General features: G+C 44.8%; 2 protein-coding genes, 1 long non-coding RNA gene and 2 other non-coding genes across 8 annotated transcripts; 3 read left to right on the forward strand and 2 right to left on the reverse strand.

The window, feature by feature from the left end:
- Nucleotides 1-5,446: 5,446 nt before the first annotated feature.
- On the forward strand, nt 5,447-8,734 carry rpl12 (ribosomal protein L12). Of its 2 annotated transcripts, none has more exons than XM_012854725.3 (6): nt 5,447-5,610; nt 7,049-7,122; nt 7,357-7,455; nt 8,114-8,195; nt 8,270-8,356; nt 8,592-8,734. In XM_012854725.3, the coding sequence occupies exons 1-6, from the start codon at nt 5,574-5,576 to the stop codon at nt 8,708-8,710; spliced, it is 498 nt and encodes a 165-aa protein (XP_012710179.2). In that variant the 5' UTR covers nt 5,447-5,573; the 3' UTR covers nt 8,711-8,734. The 2 variants fall into 2 exon arrangements, with proteins under 2 accessions (XP_012710179.2, XP_021167501.2); XM_021311826.2 differs by having other exon boundaries at nt 5,578-5,701.
- LOC118563012 lies at nt 7,157-7,282 on the forward strand. The gene has a single exon (XR_004930962.1). It is a non-coding gene; the product is annotated as a small nucleolar RNA SNORA65 (small nucleolar RNA).
- Nucleotides 8,395-8,520, forward strand: LOC118563010. The gene has a single exon (XR_004930960.1). It is a non-coding gene; the product is annotated as a small nucleolar RNA SNORA65 (small nucleolar RNA).
- A 2,786-nt stretch (nt 8,735-11,520) lies between the features above and the next one.
- pole3 (polymerase (DNA directed), epsilon 3 (p17 subunit)) lies at nt 11,521-16,737 on the reverse strand. Its single transcript, XM_036135813.1, has 4 exons — nt 16,480-16,737; nt 13,382-13,467; nt 13,174-13,292; nt 11,521-12,050 (listed from the first exon to the last, which is right to left on the reverse strand). The coding sequence occupies exons 1-4, from the start codon at nt 16,543-16,545 to the stop codon at nt 11,863-11,865; spliced, it is 459 nt and encodes a 152-aa protein (XP_035991706.1). The 5' UTR covers nt 16,546-16,737; the 3' UTR covers nt 11,521-11,862.
- Nucleotides 13,476-14,604, reverse strand: LOC118562854. 3 transcript variants are annotated; one of them, XR_004930836.1, is made up of 4 exons: nt 14,456-14,604; nt 14,214-14,274; nt 13,805-14,103; nt 13,476-13,723 (listed from the first exon to the last, which is right to left on the reverse strand). It is a non-coding gene; the product is annotated as an uncharacterized LOC118562854 (long non-coding RNA). The 3 variants fall into 3 exon arrangements; XR_004930835.1 differs by having other exon boundaries at nt 13,774-14,103; XR_004930834.1 differs by lacking the exon at nt 13,476-13,723 and having other exon boundaries at nt 13,733-14,103.
- Nucleotides 16,738-19,710: the final 2,973 nt, after the last annotated feature.

Here is a 19,710-nt window from a genome sequence, read left to right on the forward strand (position 1 = left end):
TGAAAGCAAGAGCCTTGATGTGTGATCCTGGAGTCATGGATGGACATTTTCTGTGAAGCTGGACAAAGATATGATGAACTCTGGTGAATTAAGTCTGCGGGGAAATAATCAGATTCAGCTGAAAGGGAACAAAAGAAGCCAGAAATGTCCAGGACTCAGATGAAAGTTGAATGAATGAAATCTGTATGCCGTGCAGAAACCTGCAGGAATGTTAGGAAGATGAAAGGAGGACCATGCAGAGACAAAATGTAATAACTTGGAGGAAATTAGCCTTTTCTTTCAGACGAACCGAGGTGACATTTCCAACCCGAAGAACCAGATCTGCCTTTTTAATAATCCAAAACTCACAATCAGGCAACAAACCTTTCTAACCTGCATTTCTTTCCACACTTCATTTCTGTTACTCTTTCTTACAGAAAGGGAAACCTTCCAAAAAGTCACAGAAATACCCGTCCTAATGCAACGAATCAGTGACTGAGCAGAGATTCTGCAGACTGAAATGGTCCAATCACCTTCTCAGTGTGTCTTCTGGTTCAGCAGAGGCTTGTTGATCACCCCTGATTTAAATCTGCTGTTGGAGCAGATTTCAAATACATGCAGGACAACTGGGCCTCGCATGAATCCAGAATGTTCAACTGCAAACGCCAAGGCGATCAGCTGGGATTTTATGTGCTGGACAAACACAAAGTGGTGCAGAATTAGGAATCTGAAGATAAACAGTCAACATTTTTTTTTACATATAAAAATCTGAAAGTTGTGGAGAGCATTTGAATTCAGACCCATTTCTTTGGTTATTGCAAATAAAACCCATTGCAGCCAATTAACTTTAGAAGTCTGATGAAAACTAACGCTGCACATCACCCTGAGCAGCGCTGCAGTGGAACACGGTGGTGGCAGCATGTTGCTGTGGGGATGCTTCTCTTCAGTAGAGACGGGGGAGCTGCTCAGAGTTGGTGGGAAGCAGGACAACAACCCTAAACCTACAGCCAGAGCTACAATGGAGAGTTTATGTCAACACAAATGTGTCTGTTGCAATGGCCTAGTCAAAGTCCAAACCTAAATCCAGCTGAGAATCTGTGCCCAGACTTAAAAGTTGAAGTTCACAGATGATCTCCTCCCAGTCTGAGTGAGCTGGAGCTGTTTCACAGTCTGTAGACGTTCAAACCTCCAGAAGTCCTGGAGCCGGACCTGCAGCCATGAGCGGCTCTACGTGAGGCGGCTCTACGTTCTGACTCTATGGAGCCCGTTTAGGAAACTCTGCATCATGTTGGTCTGTCACAGGAAATATAAGGCCGTGTGGGGAATTAGGTGGGACAAAATGTGAAAAGGTTTAAGGGGTGTGAATACTTTTGCCAGGCACCCTAAAGCCGTTTCTCTGTTTCGTTTTCTCCATTTTAATGCTGACCTTTCAGTGAATGAAAGCAAACAGTCGGTTTCCTGAAGCCTGGACTCTGGGGCGGTTCTGAGGGCCCGGCTCCCCCCCCCCCCCTTCTCACCACGGGCCCCTCAGGCCCCACACAGACAGGGACGGACCAGCAGACGCACTCAGCCTGATGGCTCATCTGTTCAGGTCTGGAGAACTGATTGGATTTCCGCTCCTCCGTCGCCTACTTGACCTTTTTCTTTAGCTTTACCAATCAGCAGCAACAATTTCCTCTCATCGACTTTCCGCCTGTCGGCTCAGAGGCCCTCGCCTGAGGACACCGCTCTCCGTCTCCGCTAACCGAGGAGAACAAATCGTCTTCGGACTCATCAGTAGTCGCCTCAGCAGCTCAGAGTCGGCCCGCGTTAGTAGGAACTTTAATCCTTGCTTCATTTACTGGAGAATAAAGTTCTAATGAAATGTATTTAGCATCTCTTTCTTTGTATAAAACTGAACCCATTCATGTGTTCAACGCTCTGAGAGCCGCTCTTCAACCCACCAGCTTCATTTGGCCTTCCTTTAACCCCGGAGCTTCAGCGTCTGAGCACAAATGCTTATGATAAATTAGAAAAGGCTCGTTATTTAGCATCATCCGCATTGAAAACCAGAGTTTCTCCAGCTGAATGCTGTTCTGCGTCGTCATTTAGCAGTTTTATTATCAGCCCATCAATCAAATGCACTCATCAAATCAGTTCATTAAATTCTTTATTTACAGAACACGTTAGCGTGCAGCAAGGCGACGAGAAATACAAGATAAAATCTTAGTAGTAAAGGTAGTAAGCATTATAACACAGTGATATACACCTGATACTGTACAATAAAAACAGAAACCTTATATATGAATAAACTACAGGAAGTCTGATGACACACAGACCGTCAAATCAGCAGCGTGAATGGTGAGAGCGTCTGGATTGATCAGTCCTTGCTGCTTTATCTTTAATTACTTTAATTAAAATAGGTAAAAAGTTATTAAACAACTAAATCCTTCAGCGTTTCCAGATCATAATATTGATAAATATCTTCTTTTGTTGAACTTCAACTATCTGCTCTGTCTCTGTGTCTGATTCACAAAGCAAATAGCACCAAGAACATGCAGGTGGAAATATCCCCATCTAGTTAGCAAATGTGGGCAAATTGTGCTTTTTAATAATCACATCATTCTACAACATATTCCAAATAATTACTGTACTTATCTGATTTCATTTGCATTTCATTTATGCTTAAATTTACTAAGCTTATGAGGCGGTGAGAAGCGGCTTCTTTTCCTTCATGTTATTAAACAGATCCTGCTCGTTAGATAAATAAGATAAATCAAATAATGAAATAAGCATTTAAGGAAAAAATGTCATCTTTTAAATTTATATCTAGAAATTTTTTTTTCTTCCACCATATTTTAATCTTTTATGTTTTACATGTTTTTAATTCATCTTTAAATAAATTCCTCAAATTACCCTCTGCAACTGAAACACGCCTTTTTTAAACATTTGTTCACATTTGTCTCTCACAAATATCCAGTTTAATGCAAATTCATCTTTACTTTGATTGATTTGGAACAACTTATGGACACAGTTTAGCAAACAAATTGTTTTTAACCTTTAACATCATTTCTGCAACACAAAAGTTTGTAAATAAGTTATTAGAGGGAGGACAATAATGTGCATTATTTTAAACTGTTATAGACATTTTTCCATTAAGAAAAGTGGGCTTGTGATTGTTTTTGTTGTATTTTTAAAATGTGATAAAACGAGGAGAACGGCAACCTGGAGCAAAAATAGACGCAGATTCCTCCAACCTGCTGATGGCTGTGTTGCATCTGCTGTAATATGCTTTGTGACTCCTGTGCAGAAATTTTAAATATGCAAAAATGGAGAAAAATATGCAGCTTTTTGAATTTCCCCAGGCTGTATGAGTTCTCTGCCTGATCCGCAGTTCACACTGAATTCCTGCTGGACATGTTGGACCTTCGTGAAGAGGAGAACCAGCTGCTCTGAAGCTGAGATCCCACAGAAACTGACATGGATTGTTCTGGAAAACTGCAGCAGTTTGTTAGTTTGTGTTGGACGTAGCATAATGGGAACGGAAACCCATGACGTAATGTTAAAATGCTAAATCTGCTGTTTGTGCTGTTCGCTGTTTCAGAGCTCCTAAGGGAACAAACAGCTTACTTTTTCTGGTTTAACGATGCCTTCAGTTCTCCTGCTGGTGATTTAAGGTCATTCCAAAATGAGAAAGACAAGAAAATGTGCTATTAAAGTAAATCAGCTGATCCATCTTATAGGTCAGGAGATGGAGTCAGGAAAAAGCCTTTTTTTGTCCTACTATCACAGATACAGAAATGTGTTAAACTGTGCTGGGACTTTAACTGCACCTGTGAGCTTTGGTCACTTAAGAATCAGCTTTTCAGCAGCAAACGCTCTAAATGGGTCTGCTGTGAGGCAACGGATGAACTTGTGTAAAAGTCCATGAGCTCCATGAAGTGTCAGTGAAGGCCTGTTGTCTACCTCAGGAACCGTGGATAGGAGCGCATGGCACCAAGAACATTGGAAAAACACAAACTGCTCTGCTTCACACGTCATGATTTTGTGTTGAACCAGTTTGCAGGCAGCAAACTGGCTCCTTCCCTCGAGGTCAGATGCTAAAAATGAGCAGCGGCCGAGTTATTCAGAACCACGTCTGTCCCTGCTGTCCGTCACAGATCTGCAGCTCTCTGTTCAGAGTGATGAGCAGATGAAAACAGCAGGACGCCTTGTGTGGCGACGGATTTCTCCACCCGTCCGTCTGATTTTTATCTGCATTTTTTTTCTGAATAGATAACAAATCAAAGGCTTAACGCTGAGCTTTTCCTGGATGGAAAACTTCACAAACACTCAAACATAGAAAGGTTACGTAACCTTAAAATCAGCTTTGTGCCCTGCTCAAAGACCTCCCATCAAAGAGATTATTCAGATGTGATATTTCCTGTAAATGTGAAGGATTTCTGAAAACGCAAACAAAGCCGTCGTTTTGGAGTAGGAGTTGTGAGATTCTGACCATCCTCACACATTTTCATCATGCATATTAAACAGGCCGGCAGCGATGATCTCTGCTTCTCACCCACTTACTCCCTCTTCTGTTCTGTAGCTATTCCTGTAGAGCGGCTCTGACTCAAAACGTCCTGCAGGACTGGAACAGTAAAAACACGGCTCCAGCTCGCAGCTCGTGTGCTGATGACACAGACCTGCAGAGCTGACCCAGAACCGATGCAGCGAGCCTCGGGTCCATTACCTGGCTCATCCTCTCAGCACCCACGCACAGCCCTCAGTTCATCAAACAGGTGCACACATCACAAACTGACGGCCAATCAGCAGCCAGTAAACCCAGCCTTACATAAACATCCTGTAAAACACAGCACAGCCCTTGGGCTGCTGTTGCTTCTATATTTCACAGCTTGGTGTTCACACTCTTTGGTTTCTGCACAGGCTGCAGCTCTAACAGGTGGATCTGCTTTAGTGTAAGATGTGAACATGCAGTTACTCCTCATTAATATTGATATAGAGACATGAAGCACATGAATTACTCTGTTAGGTCTCCTGTTCCCTAAGAGATTCAGATGTTTATGTGCTCCATAGTTGTAAGAACCCAGACTGAGATCACGTTTTTGGCTCTAAAATATTATTTTATTTCAGTCAATTTGTGTTTTAAAACAACAAAATCTGTCCATCCAGCCGTCAATCGAAACCTTGAACAATATCACTGGAAAATGCATTTAGTATTTACTCATTTAATCTAATATTTAACTAGTTTGGTGATCTAGAATATTTAAATGCAACATAAAGCAAAAGCAGAAGAACAGGAGTAGTAAAAATGTTTAGAAACACAAATATGTTCTTATATTTCCAAGGTTTTCCAAACTTATTCCTGTTTTGACTAATGTGTAAAATACATGAAAGGGTAAAGATGAAGAAAAGGGGGTTGGGTCATCAGCTTCTTCACTGTGGCTGAAAGTCTCGCGATATTTGGCGGTGCTATAAATCCCTCCGCGGCGGCCCGCTCGGCCTTTCTTTGTCCCTGTAGCGGTGAAGGTGCAACAGTAATCGGTCGTCCCGAAGCCGGGTTCATCCGACACCCTCACCAACCAAGCTGAACTGAGCTCAACCTCCACCACAGCAACATGCCGCCCAAATTCGACCCCAACGAGATAAAAATCGGTATGTTTTCTGGGTAATAAACGCCGAAATGGAGCCGCTGTTAGCCGGCTCCCTCCGCTCCTGGTGGCCCGCGGGCCGAGCGCAGAAAACGGTAAAGATTGACCGAAACCGGACTCGGGACACCCAGAGAATGGCTGTGTGTTTTTATGTGATGCTGAGTGTGTTTGGGTGGATGTTTGGCTGCAGAGAGGTTAAATTACAGAGAAGAGCCGGAGAAAAGGCCTTAACACGTGCGTGGATACGGTCTAGCTAAAGCCAAAGCTAGCTAATGCTAAAGCTAGCTTGCGTCAAAGCTCAGTTACATTTATTAGCTAGATTCAGACTCACGTGGGTCTGTTATGGATTTAATAAATATCACCGCACAGTTAGGAGTTGGTCCTGCGCATTTTAACTGGAGTTATTGGCTTTAAGCTTCACATTAAAAGTTCTGAAGAGGAGCCAGAAACGTTTAGCTTTCTGCTAAGTTAGCCGTGATGTCACTGCAGCACATGAATCAGCTTCAGGTGTTTAACCTGGTTTCTTCTAATTTAATGTGTTTAAAGGCTTTCTTGGCTGTTAAACATGTGTAAGGTTCATATTAATGTGTTAACACCTTTAGATGATTTAGCGTTTAATAGTTATTAGTATAAACTAGCCTGTAATTATTGGCTGATTTGATCATAAATTGTTCAAGTTAATATATTTTACCGTGTGAACAGCTGCTTTTTGGTTAACCTGTAATAATATAGAAAAATGAGGGAAACTCCTTTAAGTTTATTACTTGGATCAGCACGCTAAAGGTCAGATTTAATTTTTGTCTTATAATGTAAAACCAGAGATCCACCTTCTAGGAACCAGTACCCAATAGGGATCATCTAAAGTTTATGTTATGGCATTTATTAACATATTAGTGTGGGTTATGTTTGCTATAAGGCTATGAATGTCCAGAGGCTCTAGTGGTTCTGATGGTCAAATGTTTTGTGCAATTTTTTTTAATCAAACGTTAAAAAGAAATGCAGCATTTAATATTTCAGTTTTGGGCTTTTGCAGAATAGTAACTAATGACTAGTTATGTTTAATTTTCCAGCTTAAGACTAAATATCGTGCTGCGGTGAAAACGATGCACTGCTTCTGGTGAAATTCATAACTTTTAAAAATTGGAGCAAATGGAATCAGCGCTGAGGCTGGGTGGGTTCCCGGCGTTAGCAGCACCGGATCAGAACCGTTGTGTCAAAGATGTTGGTTTATGGCTAAAACTCAGATTTTTATCCTGATTCCACATTTATTAGGATAAAAATGTGACGATGGTAAAATCTGAATCTAGTGTAGCGCTGGCAGCCGGTTCCGAGCGCTAACGGACCGGTCCACTTCCTGGGTCTGCAGCCGGGTTTCCTCCCTGGTGATCAGAACTTTTAATCTAATGAGATTAACTCGGTTCTGTTGGGTTCTTGTCTTCCAGTGTTCATGAGATGCACGGGAGGAGAGGTCGGCGCCACCTCGGCCCTGGCCCCCAAGATCGGACCTCTGGGTCTGGTGAGTATCAGAACTCTGCGGTCAGAACCAGCCTCCCGCCACTGAGCCGTCCGTCTCCATGGTCCGGTCCAGTCCAGTGGAGGCTCAGAGCGACCCGGCTTTAGGAAACAGGGCGGCCCGTCTCCATGAGCCGCTCTGTGCCGAAAAGCCCGGAACACTAATTGCCTGATGTGACCCGGTTCTTTTATCCTGACCCGGTTCTGTTATCCTGACCTGTATTTTCTTCTTCTTCAGTCTCCAAAGAAAGTTGGTGACGACATCGCCAAGGCCACCGGAGACTGGAAGGGCCTGAGGATCACGGTGAAGCTGACCATCCAGAACCGGCAGGCTGCGGTACGTGGACCACCGGCTGCTCCAGAACCGGGCCCAGGGAGGTAGCTGTGGACCGTGAGGTTCTTCTGTAGGGCGGCTGAGTTCAGATACCGGACCTGGTCTGGGAGAGTTTTACCTGGATCGGGTCTCGGTAGCAGAACTCTGGGTCGGCCCGGAAAAGCCTCACTGGTCCAGTTCTAGAAGAGACCCAGAACTTGTTGGAGAGCCCTGCCAGGTTCTGGGTTTTACTCCAGAACCTCATCTTTGGTAAAACAAAGCAGCGTAGCTAAACCCAGTCCCTCTGGGTCCGGTTCATCAGGTCGATGTGGTTCTGATCACGTTAAACTGCTGTCGGGTCACATGAGCGGTTCTTGATCCAAACGGAGCAGCAGAGTCCTGGTTCTGCTGCGAGGCGTTAAAGTTTGCAGCAGATTGTTTCTCTCACACGTGTCGAGTCATTCGGATCAGAACATTCAGAACTTGCTGCCGGTTCCTTTAAAAGTCTGAATCACTCCGTCTGTCTCGGGTCAGAAGCTGGGCCGGTTCTGAAGTTTTACCTGATACTGTTTAGATAAAGATCCAGAGATCTGGATCTCTAACCGGGTTCTACAGAACCTGACTGAATGGTGTGTAGAACCAACATATGTTCTGATGAGGTTCTGGTCCGCTTTCTGTGCAGATCGAGGTGGTTCCGTCTGCGTCGGCCCTGATCATCAAGGCTCTGAAGGAGCCTCCTCGGGACCGGAAGAAGGTCAAGAACAGTAAGTGTCTGCCGGTGCGGCCCGGTTGAGGTCCGGTTCCGGAGCGGGTTCTAATCTCGGTTCTCCTCTTCCAGTCAAACACAGCGGCAGCGTCACCTTCGACGAGATCGTCGGCATCGCCCGCGCCATGCGGCCCCGCTCCATCGCCAGGGAGCTCTCAGGTGAGCCGGGCCCCAGAACCGCCCTCCAGAACCAGCCTCCCGCCACTGAGCGGTCCGTCCTCATGGTCCGGTCCAGTCCAGTGGAGGCTCAGAGCGACCCGGCTTTAGGAAACAGGGCGGCCCGTCTCCATGAGCCGCTCTGTGCCGAAAAGCCCGGAACACGTGTAACGCCTCGCCGGGTTCTGCTGCCTGGTCCGGTTCTGCTGGACTCACGTTCTGTTCTGCTCCTCCTCAGGAACCATCAAGGAGATTCTGGGGACGGCCCAGTCCGTGGGCTGCACCATCGATGGCCGCGCCCCTCATGATGTCATCGATGACATCAACAGCGGGAAGGTGGAGTGTCCGTCAGAGTGAAGCAGAATAAAGTTTGTGAACTGAGCCGCTGGTCCGTGTCAGTCCTTTACAGAACCTTTAACAGAACCTCCGTGGGCCGGGAGGTTCTGAGCAGAACCTGAAAGCTGCAGGTTTTTATCTCCAGAGTCAGTAAGAAGATCTGCTCCAGCCTTAGGAACCAGTTTGGGTTCTGCTTCATTAAAACCAGCATCTTTAAAATGTCTGCGTTGTTTCTAAGTTGATGCTGAGTCAGAGCCTGGTGGGTTCTGTCGGTTCTAAAGGTTGGTGAACACAAGGCCCACTGAAGGTTCTGACCCAGAAGCTGCAGGAGAACCTGGAGGAACGTGGAGAAGATGCTCGGCTCCAATTAACTGATAATTAGCTCTATTCCCACATTTCCTCCTTCCACTAAACTTTAGGTTCTTCACTTCTGATGACCATGAACCTAAGAATTAAGGCCCCCCCCATTAAAAAAAACATTTTTAGGCTGAGCCAGCAGGTGACGCTTTAATGAAGTCATGAATGAAGAGAGGTTTTAAAAAAATAACGATGTAGGAAAAGTAGAAAAAGCATTTCATGTGCGGTTTGTCACTAAAACCCTAAACTTACTGAACAAATGGAAAAATGCACGATCCCTTGTTTAACCAGTGATCTGCCCTAATTAATGATTTAGAAAAATAAGTCTAATCTAGAGTAGTTCTGCAAACTTTGGGGGATCTTTAGTGAATTTTCCACAGGAAAACTTATCTTTCCATCACTGTTCAGGCATTCTTTTCAAACTAAACCAGATAAAAGTCACATTTTAGCAGATTTCTGGGATCGGTTCTGGTTCTGTTTCACGTTAACTTCTCCGCTCATGGCCCCGATTCTACTTTATCATCTTAAAATGTTAATTTCCCTCCTTGGGAGCTCAAACGTTTATACCGCTGCCCGGATGAATACTCGCTTCTGATTGGCTGCAGGGAACCCGTTGAGAAGCGTTTGAGGTCACCTATAAAAGTAGTTCCGGTCAGATGGCCTGACTGTTCGGTATCACTGCGCAGACTCGGACGGTTGATTCTGACTGGTGACCTGGCAACGCGACATTAGTTCTCATGCGCTTCTGGTGGAAAACGTGCAATTTTTACTAATATAAAAATGAAATTAATTTACACACCGGCCACTTTATTAGGAACACCTTGCTGGTACCGGGTTGGACCCCCTGTTGCCTGCAGAACTCTTTAATCCTTTGTAGTGTAGATTCAACAAGGTGGAACCATTCCTCAGAGTTTGGTCCATATTGACACGATGGCATCACCAGAAGCTGCAGATCTGTTAGCTGCACATCTATGATGAGAATCTCCTGTTCACTGAATCCCAAAGCTGCTCTGGTGACCGGAGGCCGTCTGAGTTCAGTGAACTGTTCAATAAACCAGACTGAGAAGATTCCTGCTTTATAACATGTTATCCTGCTGGTAGCCATCAGAAGATTCACTATTCATAAAGGGATGGACATGATCAGCAATACTCAGGTAGGCTGTGGCGTTTGCTCAGTCGGTACTAAGGGGCCCAAAGTGGGCCTAGAAAACCTCCACCTGCAGCCTGAACCGTTGATACCAGGCAGGATGGATCCGTGCTTTCATGTTGATGCCAGATTCTGACCCTAACATCTGAACGTTGCAGCAGAAATGGAGACTCATCAGACCAGGAAACGTTTTCCAATCTTCTATTGTCCAGTTTTGGTGATCCTGTGTGATTTATAGCCTCAGTTTCCTGTTCTTGGCTGACAGCAGTGGTGCCCGGTGTGGTCTTCTGCTGCTGAAGCCCATCCGCCTCAAGGTTCCACCTGCTGTACCTTCAGAGATGTTCTCCTGCAGACCTTGGTTGGAACGAGTGGTTAATTTAATTACTGCTGCCTTCCAGTCTGGCCGTTCTGACATCAACAAGGCATTTGGCCGCTCACTGGATATTCTCTTTGTCAGACCATTGTTTAAACCCTGGAGATGGTTGTGGGTGGAAATCCCAGTAAATCAGCAGTTTGGTTTTAACTGCCGCCGCCTGTCTCGACCAGACCTACATGACTAAATGCAGAGTAGCTGCCATGTGATTGGCTGAGATTTGCATTAACGAGCAGCTGGACAGGTGTACCTAATGAAGTGGCCGGTGAGTGTCATATTTCTTTCATAAGTGACCATTGTATAAACAGGATGGTGTCCATTATCAGAAATAAACGGGATTTGTGAAAGCAACCGGTTCAAATCTCCTCATTGTCCATTAATGTCTGATGAACACCTTGTTGGACATTTTCCCTTACAACATGACATGAGGGAATACTCGATTCTGATTGGCTGCAGGGTCAGCTGAAAAGTGTCATAGGACGCTTATGAAAAGTTCTGCTCAAACAGCCCGATTGTTTTAAATTTATTGTACATTTTATTTAAAAGATGCCTTTCTGGCTCTCATGGTCACCGTACAAAAAAAAAAAAAAAAAAGATAAAAACTGATGAAACCTGCCACACGGCCAGTGGAGGACACCTGGTGCATGGGCAATGCACCAATAATACAAAATTATTTTCAGGATTTTTATTTCTCATTTTACTTATTTGCAACCGTTTTCAAAATAATAGTGAAGTTATTTAAGAAATAAAGAGAAATGAATAGTCCTGTATTCATTTCTTCATGGGGGCCCCAGGCAGCATTTGTGCTCAGGGCCCCCAGGTGGCTAGCACTGCCCCTGGTCCTACGGAGGCCTTTGTGCAGCAGGTTCTGTTGGACCTCCTTCCTGCAGCTTCAACCGGACCTGCAGCGAGTTTCTTCTCCTGCTGGACTTCAGGAAAAACCAGGAGCCTTCCTTCACTTTCATACAAAAACTTTATTGAAAGATTTCAGTCGTAAACAAATCTACAAAAGTCCAAACCGACGAAGAACGTCCGGTCTGGGAACCGCGGCTATTCTGACCTGCATGAAGAACACCAGAACCTCTCCGCTCTGGAGATAATGACCGTTTCATTCTGACAGAAACGCAAACAGAACAAAAGTTTAATTTCTGCCATTTAGTGAAATCTGAGCATAAAGAGACGAAGAAACGTCTCCAGATCCTGAACACGTTCAGCTGAAGGTTTGGTGTTTGTAGAGGATGGAACGGATCTGGACCACGAAGCTTTGTCGGGTCAGAAGGAGCCCGCTGGACCTTCTCAGTTCTCCACCACCTCCTCCTCCTCCTCTTCAGGTTCCTCCTCAGGCTCCTCCTCCATGCGCTGCTGCTCCTCCTCTTCCTCCTCTTCCTCTCTGCTCTTGTCGTTCTCAGAGTCGGTCTTCTTCTCCTTGTCTTTGCGCTTCTGCTCGCTCACCTCCTTCCTTCCCTTCTGGTCCTTCTTGTAAACTGAGGAGACAAACCAACACGGTCAGATCTGTGCTGGTTCCTCACCGGTCAGACATCCTGAGCGCGTCATGCTGGAGAGAACAGGCTGTGAGAACTTAAAGCCGTATGACAGACGCACACATTTGACGGGACGGGTTTGGACATTTATGCTAACAGAACCTCTGCGTTGGAGAACCTGCTGCTGCTGACGTGCTTCTTCGTAAAACATCTCTAGCTCTGACTGGATGGAGAACATCCACTTTCAGGTCTGGCCACAGATTCTCAGTTGGATTTAGGTCTAGACTTTGACTAGGCCGCTGTAACCCATCACATCTTATCCCTGGCTGTATGTTCAGGGTGGTGGTCCTGATGGACGCACAAATTAACCTTTAACGGTCAACATGACGTACAGAATGAACGTTGTGTGAAGTGAAAATGCGACGCGACTTTGTTTAGTCGACGATAAGAACCACGAAGTGCTAAAATCAGTATTTTTAGGTATAATAGTGGCGACTGGAACCAAATAAGATCAGTCAGCGCGTGTTTCCGTGTAAGATCCTGACTGGGTGGAGGCAGACTTCCTGATTCACGTCATCAGAGGATCGTTTGGCTGAAGCTGAGCCCAAAGCAGCAGCTGAACGGCGCCGTCTGATATAATAAACACTGTAAAACTAAACAGGTACAATCAGACTTTATATTTTCAGTCTGTTTCTCTAACGAGTCGCTGCTTCACTTATAAACCTGCTGCTTTGCTGTCATTCATGACTGAGCAGCATGCCGGGTGACTTCAGCTCATTTATATATTTATAAATGATCGGCAGACCGCCTGCCTGGCCCGTCTATGCACGCTGTTATATCCGCACTAAAAATCAGACATTTCTGTTAATAAGTGCATTTGTCCTTGAGTTGAGTCGCTAAATTAGATGATCTGACAATAGAATAAGATTTTTGCACTTATAATAGGAACAATTCATCTCTATCATCTTATTTCAGGTTCAGTATATCTAATTATCTTATTTTAGGGGTAAAACCCTCGTTCCATTGGCAGATAATTTTATTTACCTGGTCATTTCAAGAACACTATTTCTTTTTAGTTCCGGTTTTGCGGTTCTGGGCTGAGAACACCTGCTCGGGTTCTCCTTACCTTCCAGGGCTTCTCTCAGGGGCTCCAGGAAGCGCTCAAACTCCATCTCCTCCATCGCTGCTAGAACGTCTCCTGCGTTCAGAGTTTTCCTTTTGGCCTTCATGGCAAAGTTGTTGGCACTGAAACCAGGAGAGAAACGTTCATTCTGAGCAGGTCCAGCTCCACCAGCCTGTTAGAAACCTGTTAGGAAGTGTTGGGCGACTCTCACCAGGAGGTGGCGTACAGCACAAAGACGCTGGCCGCCTGGGAGATGGCCCGCCGGGCCTCTTTGGACACGTTCACCCCGTCTGGGAGCTGTTGGAACAAACGGTGCGGGGGAGTTATCCGGCTGCAGCTCCTCAGCAAACGAGCTGCAGTCAGCTGCTCTTTCCACGCCGACTCAGCAGGAAACATTCAGACGTATCGGAGCGCCGCTCAGCGGAGAGAACCCGCCCTGAGCTCCACCTGCTGGATCCTGACCGTCACATGACCCAACTACTGGATCCTGACCCGTCACATGATCCAACTACTGGATCCTGACCCGTCACATGACCCAACTACTGGATCCTGACTATCACATGACCCAACTACTGGATCCTGACCCAATTACTGGATCCTGACCCGTCACATGACCCAACTACTGGATCCTGACCCGTCACATGACCCAACTACTGGATCCTGACCCGTCACATAACCCAACTACTGGATCCTGACCCGTCACATGACCCAACTACTGGATCCTGACCCGTCACATGACCCAACTACTGGATCCTGACCCGTCACATGACCCAACTACTGGATCCTGACCCGTCACCTGACCCAACTACTGGATCCTGAACCGTCACATGACCCAACTACTGGATCCTGACCCGTCACATGACCCAACTACTGGATCCTGACCCGTCACATGACCCAACTACTGGATCCTGACCCAACTACTGGATCCTGACCCTACTATTGGATCCTGACCGTCACATGACCCGACTACTGGATCCTGACCCGTCATATGACCCGACTATTGGATCCTGACCCGTCACATGACCCAACTACTGGATCCTGACCGTCACATGACCCAACTACTGGATCCTGACCCATCACATGACCCAACTACTGGATCCTGACCTGTCACATGACCCAACTACTGGATCCTGACCCAACTACTGGATCCTGACCCGTCATATGACCCGACTATTGGATCCTGACCCGTCACATGACCCAACTACTGGATCCTGACCAGTCACATGACCCAACTACTGGATCCTGACCCAACTACTGGATCCTGACCCTACTATTGGATCCTGACCGTCACATGACCCGACTACTGGATCCTGACCCGTCACATGACCCAATTACTGGATCCTGACCGTCACATGACCCAACTACTGGATCCTGACCAGTCACATGACCCAACTACTGGATCCTGACCAGTCACATGACCCAACTACTGGATCCTGACCGCAGCAGGAAGAAGACTTTTTATTCATGTTAACGTCTTCCAGAACCGGTTTGGAGGATAAACCTCTAAAACAAGAACCAGGACAATTAAAAACTGGGTTTTTAACGTGAATTAAAGAGGCTACTGGTTCTCCTTAGCAGGTCTGTATAAATCCTCATCGGGTCACATTTGGACAGTAAAGATCCTTCATTAAAAGCGGCTATTTAAGCCAAGTTTAAAGGTGCACTGTGCAGGTTTAAAGGTATTTATTAGTATTTTTCTTTCCCATACACGCCCTTACAATTAACCCGACGTGTAGAATGAGTTATTCTCTATTTACTGTGGTTGCCTGTATAGGCTGGGTTAGTCTGGGTTAGTCGGTTCATGAGTGATTTGGGCTGAATCCTCTGGGAGATCCGTGGGCGTGATGCACTGCTCGCTCCCGTTCACCTGCTGCTCGGTCGAATCTCCGCTGTAATCGATGCTTTAGCGAGAGAACACGGCTAACTTCAGTATTTATCACTTTCTGACCTCAGATCACATCACGCCTCTAAACAAAAGAGCCGTGCAGTCGCACCAGCAGGTGCTCCTCCTCTTCTCCCATGCATGTGCACAACGCTGGTGTCATTTCAACTTGTCGCCAGAGGGGGCAGACTTGTGCAAAAACTCTGAAACTTGGTGCAATGCACCTTTAATTTAACCTGGCCAGCCAGACTGGTCATGTGCAGCACTCTAGTTCTATCAACCTGGTTCTGGTTCTATCGAATCCGTTTGGGGGAAGGAGGGACATTCAGCAGAACGCTCTGAGCTGATTGGGCGATGCGCCACCTAGTGCCCGCCTACCAGAGGTTGATTTTAGCCAATCACGGCACCGAATTACAGAGAGGTGGAGCTCAGACGTCTGAGGATGAAACATTTACTGGAAGAGACGCTTTCAGGCACAGAATCACACAAGATTGAAAAAAAAAAAACCGGTTCTTTAACTGAAGAACCCTCAAGAGAATCTGGGACCCTCGAGAGAATCTAGAACCCTGGCGCCGGCTAGGATGGAGTGAGAGCTGGCCAATCGGATCGGGGCTTCCTCTGCGGTGATGCTGGCGCTGATCCGGTCTGTGGTGGGCCAAGAAGCAAAGCTCTTGATTTACTGGTCCTGAGGTCTGGATCAGAACCAGGAGAACGAGATCCTGGATACAAGCAGCTGGAATGACAGGAGGGAGGCTGGGCTCGGCCTCAGAGAGGAGGAGGAGGAGCTGAAAGTAGAGCTGCTGCTTCTCTGCATAGAAAGGGCGCCTCCTTGTGGAGGGTTCCAGGTACGTCCCACCGGGAGGAGAACCAGAACTTCCTGGAGGGACTATTTGTCCCATCAGGCCTGGGAACACCTGGGAACCCAGAATGAGCAGGAGGATGAGGAGCAGGATGTCTGGGGTTCCCTCCAGAACCCGTAGCCCCTTCGACCCGATCTCAGGTAAGCAGTAGGTGATGAATAGATGACATAAACATCCTGAGAATATGTTAGAATGATTATTTATTCATTCATTCAACAGCCACCATCAAAGCTTTGCTTTAAGAGAACCGTGTTTGGTTCCCCTAAAGACGAGTAGACGTGTTAAAACAGCCACTGATCTCATACATGAGTCCAATCAGCCGGAACCAGGTCCAGTTGACGCTCAGAATCTACCGCCGCTGGTTCTGTGAAGGTTCTATAAAGACGGAACCCATCCTGGACCACGGGTGACCAGAACCGGGCCGTTTCATACATCTGGGCTCCAAAGCGGAGGCAGCGGTATCGGTTCGGAACCGACCTGCCGTCCGTCCCGTCAGCAGGCGGCTAGGACCGGGCCCGACCTGCGGGACGCCTGCCCTCCTCCCCCCGCTGCCCGGCTCCCACTCACCGCCTCCTTGATGATGCGGGTGATCACCGCGTTGGGCAGGTTCAGGTCCTCTGGCCGCTCCGCCATTGCTTCCTCCCCGCGAGGCCGTTTCCTACCAGCGCGCGCGGAACCCGCCGCTCTTCAACCGTCGGCGGCCGCGTGCGGATCAAAGGGAAGCCGAGCCGGCGCCGCACGTTTGTTTTTAGACGTTTCCCGCGAATCTCACGACCACCACGAGCCCGCCTGCGTCAAGATTCAACTTCGACCGCTGACGTATGCGTGACGTATTTCCGGAAGGAGAGGAGAAAAAAATCAGATCTGGATGTTTTAGAAACAAATTACACAATTACAGTTTAATTACTGTGTAAATGTGTAAAAATAAATTAATGATACAAAATAAATTTAAAAGTATCTTAAGGCAAGATATACGTAAAGCAAAATAAGCTCAAATAAAACTTATTTTAATTCAATTAAATGTAAATACACTGAAATAAATGTTTTATATTGCTGCGAATTGAAAACGTGTACCTACATAGGAACCAGAAATGTACTCAAATAACATTTAATTAAACTGAATTCTTTTGAATTATAATACAGTAAATTAAAAATATGTTTTAGTTAATTTGCAGTGTTAGGATACATGTAAATTGAACGACTATAGAACAAAACAAAACAAAAAATACTTAAATAAAATAATACAAACAAAAACATACAATTAATACTGATAGCTAAATCCAAATATATTTCAATGTAATTAAAGTAAATTAAGGTTAACCCAGTTAAATAAAAAATATCCTAAGATAAGAAAAGTTGGAGTTGGGATTAATAAAAAATTAATTAAGAAGGTAAAAAATTTTTTAACAAATTCAGTTAAAAAAATCACTAAATTATATCAAATAAAAATACCGAGATGAAAAAAATTGACATCAGAATACATTCAAAGTAGATCATAATGTGATCAAACAAAATCAAACACATTAAGATAGGTTGTTAAATTTTAATTAAATCAAATCCATGAATTAAAAATAAATAAAAGTAATGATAAAATATTTCAAATAGAATATTCTGAAGTAAAACGTTTAACTGAATGCAAAAAATGTGCAACAAAATTAAGTAAAATACGAAGTAGGATTGATATATTAAAAAAAATATATTAAATAAAATATACAAAAACTGAACTAAAATACAGAGAATATAAAAGTTCATAAAGCAGAAATAATGTGAAGATTCCTGTGATATTTATCTTTTTCTAATGCTTCTTGATATCCCAGACTAAATTCATTATAACGTTCAATTATGATTTTTGTGAGCTCAGCTTTCAGCATCGTCTCAGAGAGGAGAAGGTCAGGGGTCTGTCAGGGGACAAGGTATTTAGGGGGTTTCCATGGCAGCTGCAAACTCACGCAGGATACAGCCCACACGCTGAAAACACGCCACGCTGCGTAACATCAGCGCCCACAGAGTTCAGGGTTCTGCCTCCCGTTCTAGACAGCACTCCTGGATAATGTGAAGGTTCCTGGACTCTGCAGAACTGCAGGAGCTTTATCTGCAGGCGGAACAACAGGTCAGAGCTCGTCACTGCAACGGGAGGGTGGTTTCACTTTCACATGTTTCATAACTAGAGAATTGTGTTTGCAAACATTGCTGCCAGTAACTGTGAGTTTTCTTTTCATAGAAAGAACTCCTGGTTAAGTGCTTCCATACTTGTTAGTTTTCTCCTTTGTGTCCTTTCAGCCCTGGATCACAGCAGAAGGCTGCTCACCCTGCTTTGCTGCTGCTGGAGGTTTAGTCCTGGTGAAAAGGGTGTTCCTCTCATGTTTGCTCATTACGGCCAAGGCTGCTGTAGTTAGATTAGATTCAAAGCGAGATGCTGGTTTCCTTGTTGACATATTTCACTAATTGGCATTTCATTATTTTCTCTGGATTTGAATCGGACTTCTGTTCATATAAAGGGCTTTAAGGGTGACCGGGGCTAAAATTTAGCTAAAAGATCTGGATTGAACCAGCCCAAAACAAAAGCAGTGTAAGGAGCACCCAAAACTGGAATTATGTTGGTTAATAACACAAAATGCAAGCATGATAACAGATTAATTGTTCATTAAGACGTTTCCTCAGAAGGTGATTAAAAATGTTTGCGATTTCCATACTTTTAAGATGATAGAGGTCTGATTAGCTGCTCGCTTCCTCCTCCTGGAAAATCTTAGATTTTTACAGAATAAAAACTGTAGGAGTTATGATAAGATACTTTTTAACCAAACTCTATTTACATTTTTTGAACAATTGTGTTTTGGTGGCTGCTGCCAACAGACCAAAGTGGAAACAGACCAAAGTGGAAGGAGGCCTTTAAATGAAATTCACGGTTTCATGTAAATATCATTTCACTTTAGTTTGGTTTGAGTTTATTGAATGTAGTATAGTAAAAGAAAACAAGTTTATTTCTATAGCACCAATTCACAACTCATGTCTCTCAAGTAATGGAAGGTTTGATGTTCAATGTTTATCACAGGCTGTGGCGTCGCTGCGTGTGTGGCCACCAGATGTCGCTGTGGAGCTCTGTGTTCATAATAGTCAGTGGGATATGATCGTTCTTTATAGAATAATATTGTAAAAATGACAAATTCCCTTACCAATGAAATTATGTTATAAACATCTGTGTCTATATATCTAAGTCTGCCAGAAAACTAACAGCTCAGTAACTAAATCCTCCTCAGGCGTCTTGATATCGCGGCGGTCCAACAACTTTTGTTTAAACATCTGGAATCTCAGTGAGCATGCTCAGTACGTTCTCAGTAGACAGACGTGGGGCACAAATCCTACGGCCCCATGCTCTGATCGTCCAATCAGAACGCTGGAAATGCAGACTTTACGTTTACGTTCTGATGGATAGTGTGAGACTATCTAGTTACGGCAGATTTATTTGTAAAGAATATTTTAGTACAAGGACAATGCAAAGTGATTCACATGATTAAAATACTGGAAAATAAAAACAGAAACAAGTAAGTAAAAAAACAGTTGGAATAAAATGTAGGAACATTTTAAACAAAATTTAAAAAAAACAGCAAAATGTAAACTAAAAGCAAATATTAATCAAGTGTTGGTGGACCTTGCTAGCTCTCTGAAGGATTGATGTGAATATTTTCTGTTCAATAAATTAGCATTATTAGGGGGCCTTCATTTGTAATTTTATGTATGAAAAATAAATTACATTTAGCTCATATAAAATGACATTTCTAGTGTGTTGGTTTATGTTAA

The sequence above is a fragment of the Fundulus heteroclitus genome, chromosome 4, assembly GCF_011125445.2.
Source record: "Fundulus heteroclitus isolate FHET01 chromosome 4, MU-UCD_Fhet_4.1, whole genome shotgun sequence".
In the NCBI taxonomy this organism is placed as follows: domain Eukaryota; kingdom Metazoa; phylum Chordata; class Actinopteri; order Cyprinodontiformes; family Fundulidae; genus Fundulus; species Fundulus heteroclitus.